Source organism: Andrographis paniculata, unplaced genomic scaffold (genome assembly GCF_009805555.1).
Source record: "Andrographis paniculata isolate CXL003 unplaced genomic scaffold, ASM980555v1 Contig64END, whole genome shotgun sequence".
NCBI lineage: Eukaryota > Viridiplantae > Streptophyta > Magnoliopsida > Lamiales > Acanthaceae > Andrographis > Andrographis paniculata.
In genome coordinates, this window is record NW_026137600.1 from 2,482,066 (window position 1) to 2,494,865 (window position 12,800).

Here is a 12,800-nt window from a genome sequence, read left to right on the forward strand (position 1 = left end):
TAGTTGTAGTGGATAGTTAAAAGTACTATAAAGATAATTTTGCTTTTGGTTTTTTGGTGTAAAAAGTAATAATGGGATGATAAAGTGAGGGCATTTGTAGAAAAAAGTAGGTATGTAATGAAATGATTACTTTGAAATTTGACAATTTAAAATAGAAATATATATACTTTCTGATTTGACGGTGAGAATATTTCATATGCATTTATTTAGAAGTGTGAATTTATGTGATTTTTGGAATAGTGAGTGTGAATTTATGTGATACTTATTTAATCAAAATTTCCAGTTTTGGTGTGTCTATTTTCTATTTTGGAATAATGTGTGTGAATATCTGTGATTGTTGTATGTTCATTCTTCTCACTAGTATTTTCAAGTGGAACAGTTTTTAATGAATGTTATTAAAAAATATATAATATATATAGATATTAATATAATATGTATAATATATATTTTATTTTTTTAGAAAATGTTAATAAATTCAAAATAAAATATTATTTTATATGTTACCAATGTAATTTTGAATATCAAACATAAAAAATACTTTTATCTAAAAACACAGTGAATAAGCCTATTTATTACATATTTTTTTATAAAAAAAAGAAAAATTTTCTGGTGAAACATAGGGGTTGTGTTTGGTTTGCAGACTTGGGATGAATTTTATGCCCAAAGCAATTTAAAATCTCTAGTTTTAGACCTATATTCCCTCTGAACACCCCACCATTCTACTTTTGCAGTACATAAGAGCAAAGACAATGGGTATGTTTCTTTTAAGGGTGTGTTTGGTTGGGAGTTTGGATTTTTAGTTGGGATTTGAATAGTAAAATTTTTTAATTTGACCTGATATAAACAGGTGTTGATTTGATGTTTTGAATGTAAAATTGATTTTTAATATAATATAAAAAATAAAAAATAGGTGTTTGATTTGATGTTTTTGGAGGAAAATTTTGGATGAATAGTAGGATTTTGTCTAAATCCTACAAATGAACACACCCTTAGTAAATTTTTTCAAATTTTACTATTTAGATTCTGCATCATTTCTCTGAAAAAAAATTATATATATATTTTTTTTACAAAATATCTCATCAAAACATTATTTTAATATTAAATTTAAATCAATTTTTTTTAAGCTCAATAAAAAAAAAAAAAAAACAAACTTAATCCTTTATTGAAAAAGTCATCTATTCTATCTATTCTGATCTTGAGTTGTACGTGTCCATGGAAAAAAGAGAAATATACATATATATAATTTTATTTTATTTTTTTTGTTAGGAAGAGAAAGAGATATATAAAAGAGACAAAATATGTGTGTACTTTTACTGTGTTTGTTTGAAGATTTGAATTTTGAACTGTGATTTAAATAGTAAAATTTTTGAATTGGAATAGTTATATGATGTAATATAAATAGGTGTTGATGTAATATTTTAAATGTAAAATTAATTTTTAGTATAATATAAAAAATAAAAAATAGATTTTGATTTGATATTTTTGAAAAAAAAAAATAAATAAATAATAGAAATATGGGCAAATCGCCAGAAGAACACACCTGTGAGAGAATAGAGGATTACATTCCCAACATATGAAGGTTACTTTGACAGAAGTAGCATGCGTGATTCATGAAGTGTAGTAATGATTTTTAATTCTAAAAATTACTTTAGAAAAAATAATAAATAATTACGAATAAACAAACAACGGCATAGATTCATGCAAATTTTCTCAAATGCCCAATTAATTAAACTTTATTAAACCATTACTCTATGGGATGAAAGAGAGTCAAAATCGACATCCCAATTGATCGATCCGAAAATTAAATAATTCCTTTTATCTTGCATGGATTGATCAGACCAATTAAACATCAATCTATCTAATAACATATTTCAATAATTCAACACGGAAGGACTCTGATATCAATATCAAGAATTGCATCCTAAGCCCAAAATTTATCTTGTCATAGTCGGATTCGGATCTGCAAATCGATGGAGAGTTTTGTGTTCGTGAGATATGGACGTAATGGTTGTTGCGTCTAGATCTGGATCACAACCCTATTTATATCTCTTATTATTAATTGGTTTCATCACTCAATTAAAACCCTATTTATATCCCTTATTATTAATTGGTTTCATCAGCCAATTAATAAGTTGTCGGTCCGCATTTACTAAATACATTTGAGCCTAATAAATTAATTAATTTATTAATATATATTTAATCTGATTGATAGTTACATTTATTTCATAAATTATAAACATTAGAAAAACATACAACTATATAATTTACTAATCAATGCATGAATGGTAGATCTCTCTTTATTTGATGAACTGTTTCTTGTTCTTAGCCTAAGACTCGTAGCGATTTCAAAATGCTAGCAAAATTGGGTCATCCCAAAAAATCTTTTAAAAAACCTTAAATTTAGAAGAAAAAAAAAAAAAAAAACACAAACACACAGAAACAAAAAGACAAAGTGATGGACAATAGATAAAATTAAGAAAAACAAATAGAATATTTACACTTATTAATTAAAAAGGTAAGATGTATCACTCGAAATTATTTATTTTTTTATTATAATAAAATTATTCATATATAAATATCAAAATATTCATTTTTTTTTAATAAAATTATTATTTTTCTTTATACTTACAAATGTAAAAATATTGTAATCATTTTATATAGTTTTAATAACCAATAAAATATTGTTCTATCTGTCCAGACTCTTTAAAAAAACTTATAATTTCATCTTATCCATTTAAATTAATAAATTGTAACGTAATCTTAGGATTATTAAGCCTAAAATTCCATTTTGGTCTAAAAAGTCTTGATCCATAGGATCAAATAAGCAAAAAAACTGAAACTAAAAATCAAGAAAAGATTTTGCTTTTTTTTTTTTTTTCTTTTTGGGATAAAGATAAGATTGATCGGAGGGGACTCGTTATCTCGGTGGTTACTTAATTTTTTTGTCAAACTCCAAATTTCATTATACATCAATTTTTGTCTGTTTTCATTGACTGCAATTTTTGTGCAGTAATAGGATGAATAAAATATAAATTTTTTTAGTGTATTTTGAAATATTATCATTTCAAATTTAATATATGGAATTATTGGGGCAAAGGTATGCTACTAGGTTGAGCCCATTCTTTTCTTTTATTGTGGATAAAGTCGCATACATATATTTTACATAGTTGATTTTTCCAACATACATATACTGGTGTCTTTGTTTGAAAGAATTTGTAGGATGTTTACTAATATATGGGTGTGTTTGTTTGAAAAATTTTGTGGAATGTTTATTATTCCTACAAAATTTTCTTCAAAAATATCAAATCAAATATTTTTTTTCTTTTTATATTATACTAAAAATTAATTTTTACATTGAAGACGTCATATCAATTCTTATTTATATCGCATTATACTATTATTCAAATTCGAAAGTTTTAGTAGCCAAAATCCAAACCCCAACCAAATACACCCTTAAATTAATTCCATTTTATTTTTTTCAAAAAAAAATCTTTTTAAAAGATTTTTCTAAAAATAATATATTATATACATTTATTATTTTTATATTATATATTCCATTCGTTCCAAAATAATAGTCTAGTTTTACCATTTTCGTCTGTTTCAAAACAATAGTCTAATTTCCATTTTTGGTAACAAATTTTTACACCCACTATCAATATCAATATAATAGCATTATTATTCCTTAATTCTCATACCAATTTTAAATGTCCCTATTATTTTGAAACAAACAGAATATATAATTCCCTATTTCTTCTCATCAAAAAATATTCCTTCAAATCAAAATATAAAACAAACACACAATTTTCTAAATCGAATAAAATTGTAATTAAATATTCAAGTATGACGAACAGGCTAGACCTATTCTGAAAAGCTAAGGATTGAGTTTGGCCTATTAGCCTGTAATAAAAAAATAATACAGCCTGAGTCTGGCTTATTTTTGAGCCTATATAGCCTACGAGCCTATTTAAAAGCCTATATAATAATTATTTTTTAATTTTTTAAAATTTAATATTAGTAAAAAAATATAAATGCAATTATTATTTTATGTATATATTGATAAATTTAATAAGCAATTAAATTATAAATTTTAAAAATACAAATAAATTATAAAAATATTGATAATATAATTTAAAATTACAAAATATAAATAAAAAATAATATTATAGTATTAGTATTAATATTAGTATTTTTTAATATTATTAATAATTTTTATTTAATAAAAAAATTGATAATATATAAAAAATTTAAGTTAAACATATTATTATAATTTTAAAACATACAAATTTGCCCAAAATCCTAATACCCTAAGTAGACTTTGCTCAAATGGTTTAAACCGTCGGTTACGATTTGTCAAAATATCAAATTGAAACCGAACCTTCTGAATAACGGTTTTGATTACGGTTTGACGGTTTCGATTACGGTTTAGAAACCGCCTATTACAATTTGAACCGCCGGTTTATATACATTCATTTTTTATATATATATTTTTATATTTTCTATTTTTTTTATATTTAAATTTTATTTGAAATAATTAAATTCGATTTTAATTTTATTTACATATATTTATTATGTAAAAATTGTATATATAGATAATTAATTAAATTATTATAATATAAAAACAATTAAAATAATAAATTTAGTTAATAATTAAATTAAATTTTAAATTTTATAAAAATATTGATGTAAATTATAATGAATAATAAAATACAGTAATTTAAATTAAATATAATTATATAATAAAAAAATAATATTATAATATTATTATTTTTTAATATATTAATAATCATTTATATTATTAATATTATTTTTTATTTTTATAAAAATTTACTAATTTATTAAAAGAATTAATTTTAAATATATCATCATTATTATTATTATTATACAATACACATAATTTTAAATTTTAACCTAATCAATATTTACACATCACAACTACAGCCGCCGCCGCACGGCTAGGTTTTCTCTTTCTTTCTTCTTTCCTCCTCTCCTCTTTCTTCTCTTCTTCTCCTCCTCCTCCTTTCCTTCTCCTTCCTCCTCCTCCTCCTCTTCTTCTTCTGCGCTCTGCGGCTCTGCGCCTGCGCAGGAGAGATTTTTTTTTTTTTTTCTAAAAAAAAGGTAAACCGCCGGTTCAAACCGTAAACCGGCGATTCCCGGTTCGAAAAAATCACAAACCGAAACCGAAGCGTCAGAATGACGGTTTCGGTTCGGTTTGGCCGCGGTCTGAACCATAACCGACGGTTCGAACCGTCGGTTCGAAACCGAATGGGCAAGTCTGACCCTAGACCTAATAAATCATTTTACACACCCACCCACGCCACAGCAGACGCAGCCGCACTAGCCAAGGCAGCCACCAGGTTCTTCCTCTTTCTTCTTTTCTTCACCTTCACCGTTTCTTTCCTTTCTTCTCCAATTCTTCTTCTTCTTCCTCTTTCTTCTTCTTCTTCTTCTTCGCCTCTTCAGCCAGCCCGCCCTAATCGCCCTAATCTGCAGATAGACGCCTTGTCTGAGAAAGCTAGGGTTTTGGATTTTCAGCGACTGGTGGAGGTTCCGACAATCGATTCACGATGGTATTTTTTGAACTAATTCCCTGTAATTCTGCAAGAGTAGTTATGGAAAGGCTTTTGTTTTTATGCATTTGTTGTTCTGGAATTCTGATTGGTGGTGGTGGTGGTGGTAAACTTGACAGCCTCAAGGAGATTACATAGAGTTGCACAGGAAGAGGCATGGCTACCGCCATGACCACTTCGAGCGCAAACGCAAGAAGGAGGCGCGTGAAGTGCATAAGCGCTCTCAGATCGCGCAGAAGGTTATCTGTTTTCTTTTGATTTTGATTCCATTGATTATTTTATTTTGCTTAATTTTGCCTGTGCGGGAGGTATATGTTTCAGAATTCATGGTTGGAGTTTTGTTTTGTACAGGCCCTTGGCATAAAGGGTAAGTTGTTTGCTAAAAAGCGGTACACTGAAAAGGCTCAAATGAAGAAAACGTAAGATTTCTGTGGCTAATCCTGTTTTGTGTTTAACATATATTTTTTTTTTCTCTGAAAAGTGAGATGACAAGATTTCCCGTTGTTGGGAGGATTGGAATTGTGTAGCTGAAGTGATATTATTAAGTTGATGTGCATATTGTAAAGCCTTATAGATTATTATCATTGGAAGAACTTAATCGTGACCGATAATAATGCGTAAGATTATCTTTACAATGCATGGAGGGCTGATGGAGACCATCGTTATCAGTATACTTAGCTCTAAGCTGTAGTTGAACTAGTTTCAACATTTCTTTGTTGATATTTGCCCAACATTAGGGTTGTTAGCTATTATGAGTACCTAAATTGTATATATATTTATATGCAGTTTCTTTTTTATAAAATAAGAAAAATTATATATTGCCAACCTATACTCCCTGAAAAGTTTTCAATACAGATTTTTCATGACCTGAGGAATTTAGACTGGATTTGGACACACCCTATTAACATCTTCAAGAAGATATCCATACAACAGAGTTATTTAGTAGCTCCTAGCATGCATTTACCTGCAAAGTTAGAAAAGACTCATTTATTGCTATTGTTAAATATCTATATCTTGGATGTATGAAGTAATGAAGATGCCAATGTGGTATCACTGATTTAAGTATTGGGTTGTATTTCTAGATTGAAAATGCATGAGGAGTCGTCATCAAGACGCAAAGTTGATGATAAAGTTCATGATGGTGCTATCCCTGCATATCTTCTTGATCGTGACGAGACAACCAGAGCAAAGGTAGTGTTATCTATGTGGTTGAACTCAGAACAAAAAATGTATCCCGTTTTAGTATGCCATCAACGTTAATGGAAAACATCCTTATGCGTGCAGGTACTTAGCAACACCATAAAGCAAAAGAGGAAAGAGAAAGCAGGGAAATGGGAGGTGCCTTTACCAAAAGTAAGCCATGTTGCTAATCTCGCTTGATGCTTTAAGACTCATTGAGTTAGGGATTATATCTTGACTTGGGGAGTTGAGACCCTCTTAAATTAACCAACATATTGAAATTATATCGTTATTGCTCGAGTGGTGCTATGTTTGATGATCTGTTGATGCCATTGTTGTGTTAGTAATGGTGCATCCAACAATTTCTCAGTATTCCTTAAAAAGAACTTCTTGGTGCTTTGAATACTGTTATAAACACATTGTAATTTACTTTTATTATTACTTTGACCGAGCTTGGTTTATATTTTTTGAAACCCAGCATAAAAAATGCAATGACTGTTTACTGTACAGGTTAGGCCTGTTGCTGAGGATGAGATGTTTAGGGTGATCAGATCTGGAAAACGAAAGAGTAAGTATTTGCATTACACGAAGTCGTCCTGGTTTTGTAATTAACTATTTTCCGTGTTGGATATTGCTAAAATTTCTATACATCCATATTCCCTCATTTGTGCCCGAGTTTTTATTTGGAATTTCAATTTTGGCAGCTAAGCAGTGGAAGAGGATGATCACCAAGGCTACATTTGTGGGACCAAGTTTCACCCGGAAGCCACCCAAATACGAGAGATTCATCCGCCCATCAGGGTTGCGATTTACAAAAGCTCATGTGACCCATCCAGAGCTCAAATGTACGTTCAACTTAGAGATCATCGGTGTAAAGAAAAATCCCAATGGTCCTATGTACACATCTCTTGGTGTAATGACCAAAGGAACAATAATTGAGGTAACCAATCATTTCTTACAAGTTTCATCTGCAATGTTTCTGGTTAGATTACGATCATCTATATTATGATTTTATGTGCATTTATTCAGGTGAATGTTAGTGAGTTAGGTCTGGTCACACCTGCTGGAAAAGTGGTCTGGGGTACGTCGAACTTTTCAACTATTGTTGTTCTTGGCTAAATTTGCAAGAGAAGTTTCTTATGTTGGATAGCAATATATATACATATATATATATATATATTGCAGGAAAATATGCTCAAGTCACAAACAATCCGGAGAATGATGGGTGCATTAATGCAGTGTTACTTGTCTAGAGTACATCAGTGAATGAGCCTTTATGGTAATTGGAAATTCAATTCCATTTTGTCATCAAATTATATATAGATATAATATCTATTTTACTCATGCTCCATATGTCTTAATTTTCAGAATCTAAAATTGATTTAATCTAATTTTTGTTTGCTCGTTTTTGTAGAAGGGAAAATTCAAAATTTGTAATGATCATTCATCAAATTTCTTTTAATCCAAACTACATATTGTAATCTGATACATGTTTCTTTGCTGTTTAATTAGTAAGGTCTTTAGCATCCTCCATTGATTATGAGTTCTAATTCTTGCAAGGAATTCAGCCTAATTATTAGTTCAGAATTTTGGGTTTAGGATTAAGTTCTTGAGGTTCTCAATCAATTTAGCATGTTGAATCTAGGCAAAAATGACATAGCACAGTTTAAGTGTTGATTGATCCAGTTGAAGTAGCATTGTCTATGATAATGATTTTTCTTTTTTTTTTTTGAAAGAAATATGGTTAAGAAACTGTCCTTAGTACAATTCCCTTGGTAGATAAAATATTCGGTTTACAGTTGTAGGTGTGCCGCATGAATATATTTCGATGATAGCTTGTGTGGTGTGGAATTAGGTTATATGCTGACTATTGTATTTTTATTATATTAAGCACGGAAAAATATTTGCATTGTATATGAACTTTTGTCATTTATTTTAGAATACACTATTCAAAATTTTTATGAATTTTATATTTTATTTTCAAATATTTTAATAGCTTCATAATTTTAAAAATAAAACTTTCTTATAAAAAAAATGATAATTAATAAATAACAATTACTAAAATTTGTAATGAACACATATAAAATAATCTATTCAAATTTATAAGAAATATTATGTAATTTAAATAATAAGAAATTATACGATATTTTATTAAATACAATCATAAAAATTGTGCAATTTAAATACATATATATTAAGAAATTTATATTATTATGTAAATATAAGATATATACTCCATATATTACTTTACGATTACAATTAGTATTTATATTTATTTATTTTTATTTGTATATATTAAAGGATACTATAATTTTTGTAGCGTAATTAAACAATAGTAATAACTATTACTAAAGTGTAAGTATATTTATTTATAAATACATAAAAATTTGTATTTTATTTTTTATACATATATTTTTATATTTAAAAGTAGTAATTAAAGTAATTGTGACTGTTGCAGCTTCCAAGCAGTCTTTTTGTGCTCCACCCAACTTTTTACTTTTACAATGCAATGTTTATCTTTTTTATATATACATGCAATTAAAAAAATTATATTCATTTTTTAAGTTTCTATCTCTCTTTAGTTTTAATGTCTGTATTGTAGTTATTAAAAGTCGCCGTCACTGTCGAATTTCTGCAGGCTGCAGTTAGAAGTCTCACTAAATGTAAAGCTTAAAATTTAAACAGTTTTGTGTATATATATATTTATTTTTTTTATTTTGATTGATTTTGATATTTGATTGGGTATTACAATTCTAAGTTATTTATAATAATTATTGCATGTATATTTTAAAAATTGTTTGTTTCATACCTATACAATATATTTATTTTACCATATATAAAAAGTTTGTATGTAATGTAATTGTATCTTTAATCTTTTTATTTTTTGTATGTAATGTAATTGTACTTATATATATTTTAAAAAAAGTCACAATAAAATTTAATAAGTTATTAATTTTTATTTATAGATCTATCATCATAAAATTAAATATTGTTTTTTATTTAATAAGTAAAAGTATTATATATGTAAGTGTAAGTAGTATAATAGTATATCCAATCAAGTCTTTTTTTTTTTTTTTTTTTGAATTCCATTCAACAAAATAATATTAGGATTTATAAAAATATGTATTGTGTATATGTTTTTAATTATTATTAATATTTCATGTATATATATTAATGTTTTAGAAACAACTTATTTATTTAATTTGATGTATATTAATGTTTTTAGATATTTATTTTAATTTTATAAAAATAAGTGTGTTAATATATTTGAAAAATATATGCTTGAAGATGTTACTATTTCATATTTTATTTAATTCATGTTTGTTTAATTTTATGATAATGTAGTTTTAACATTATTCTTATAAATTTGAATAGATTATTTTATTTGTGTTCATTAAAAATTTTAGTCATTGTTATTTATTAATAATCTTTTTTTTACAAGAAAGTTTTATTCTTAAAATTATGAAACTATTAAAATATTTGAAAATAAAACATAAAATTCATAAAAAATTTGAATAATGTATTTTGAAATAAATGACAAAAGTACATATACATTGCAAATTTTTTTCGTTGATTACACCGTGCTACGCACCGCTTTCCGCTAGTAATGAATAAATACAAAGATATATTGGCATACATATGTTTATATCTATAATAACCAATCAATTATTTCACCAAATCAAAAAAATAAAAAAATATTCAAAATACCTTATAATTCAAATCTTATATTATAATTTAGAATGAACTCAAATGATATAAGATAAAAATAAATAAATAAATAAAATATTATGTTGTTAAATTAAATATCACATAAAAAATTTAAAAGTAAATATATGAACTTTTTACAATAAAAAAAATTTAATCTATAAAAGTAAATACTCCCTCCGTCCCACCGGAATTGAACCTTTTGATTAGGGACACGGTATTTAAGGTGGAGATATTTAATTAGTTAATAATAGTTATTTATGATATTATTATATTATTTTTTGTATAATTAATAATATTTATAGTTTTAAAGTAAATTTAATATATATGATTAAAAAAATTAAAATATATATTTAAATATTTAAAAATTATATAGCAATTAAAAAATATATGCAATATGGATATCATTTTGTAAAGAATAAAATCTTCTATAATACAAGTAAATAAAAAAATATTTTTGTTTATTTATAATTAACATAAATCAATTTTATAAAAGATGTTTAGTTTTAAATATAGATAAAAATATTTATTTTTTTGAGGAGAGAGGTAGAAATAAAGGGGTTTTGAGTAGGTCCTACGTCATTTATAATGTTGTATGTTATGTAGTTAATTAAGTTGATTTATATTTGTTAAATATATTTTGATTTAATAATTTTTACCAAAAATAAAAAGATATCAATTGTTACGGGACAGACAAAAATAAAAATAATGTCAATTATGTTGGGACAGAGGGAGTACAATTAAATTCTTTTTCCCCTTCGCAAAAATAAGTAAACAAACCCTATTCGCCAGCAGCCACCTCTCCTCCACTCTCTTCCTTCTTCTCCCTTCCTCATCTCTCTTTCTCTTTCTCTTTCTTCTTATTCATTCATTATTTTTAGTTGTTTCTTTCTTCTCTTTTTGAATTCTTTTTCCCCTTTCCCTCTTATTTCACCTTTCTCAGTCAGCTGCCACCTTTCACCCGAAGATGAGGTCTACTCTTTTTTTTTTTTCAATTAGCAACATCTTCTGGAATAAAAACTTGTAAATGGAAATTTCATTTTAAAGTGTCTGCCAAAATAAAACTGTGCAAGCAGATGTTTATTTGTTCCTAAAGTATAACTGCAGAATTTTTATAATTATAATTTTCAAAATTTCGTGAAAACCTTACAAATAATCACAGTTCGTTTCTAATTTTCATAGTTGCTATGGATTGTATAGCAATAACTTGTTAATATTATTTTTCTCCTTACCCAGCCACCGTCCTCTTCCATCTTCAATTTCTTTCTTCTTTCTTCTTCCATCTTCAATTTTTTTCTTCTCCATCTCTTGGGCGATGTTGTGTAGCATTGTAATTGTTGCAAAAAAAAAATAAATTATTTCTTAATAAATTGAAGACAAATTTTAATTGAGGGACTAATAATTCTCTTAAATAGAAGATGAGGACATAGAAATGTGTATTGAAAAAATAAACAGTCTCATTGGCTAGATGAAAAATCAGTGAAAGAAATATAAGTGATATAAATTAGAACACTTATAAAATTTAAATAGCAATTAATAAAATTATTGAATTTAATATCATATTTGAACAAAATGTATTTCTTAAATAAATTAATTAGATAATAAAATAAATTTAATGCATCTATATATATATATATAGTATGCATTTAATACTAATTAAAACAATAATTGCATATTATGCGAAATATTAATACTATGTCTTAAAATATTTTAATGATCAATTAATAACAAAAATAAATTGTTAAAATTTAAAAAAAATTCAAAATAAATAATAAATTTAATTTTAAAATTATTTAAGTTTATTAATAAAAAATGATTCTATCAAATAATCAATAAAAATAAATAATTATTATATTTAAATTGCACCTTGTTAATATATATATGTATAAAAATTTATTAAAAATTAATATTATACTCTTATTATAAATCCTTCATATATATATTAAAATAAAAATATAAAACATATACATATATTATATTATATGACAAAAAAATATATTGGCCTACATTTATATAATAACTAATCAAATTCAACCACTAATGAAAATTTAATAAAAAATAATTTAAAATTGTTCAAAATTCCTAACCAATCAAATCTTTCATATATTACATATAAAAAATTATTAGAAATTAATATTATACTCTTATTATTAAAAAAAAAAATATAAATTATATACACATTATATGACATAAAATAAAAAAATATATTGGTCCATATTAAAGTAATAGCCAATCAAAATTTTTTTTCTACAAAAATCATAATTGTTGAAAATTCATAACCAATCAAATCTTTCACCCAATCAAATTTTTTTAAAAGAAATTCAAAACCCCTAGAAATTCTTGCTTTTC

The 12,800-nt window shown here is 25.6% G+C and overlaps 1 protein-coding gene across 2 annotated transcripts; it reads left to right on the forward strand.

Moving 5' to 3' along the window:
- The first annotated feature begins 5,208 nt into the window (after positions 1-5,208).
- Positions 5,209-8,274, forward strand: LOC127261926 (uncharacterized). 2 transcript variants are annotated; one of them, XM_051290367.1, is made up of 10 exons: positions 5,209-5,354; positions 5,491-5,567; positions 5,687-5,806; positions 5,919-5,986; positions 6,650-6,758; positions 6,852-6,920; positions 7,257-7,314; positions 7,451-7,686; positions 7,776-7,827; positions 7,932-8,274. In XM_051290367.1, the coding sequence occupies exons 2-10, from the start codon at positions 5,565-5,567 to the stop codon at positions 7,997-7,999; spliced, it is 783 nt and encodes a 260-aa protein (XP_051146324.1). In that variant the 5' UTR covers positions 5,209-5,354; positions 5,491-5,564; the 3' UTR covers positions 8,000-8,274. The 2 variants fall into 2 exon arrangements, with proteins under 2 accessions (XP_051146324.1, XP_051146323.1); XM_051290366.1 differs by having other exon boundaries at positions 5,301-5,567.
- Positions 8,275-12,800: the final 4,526 nt, after the last annotated feature.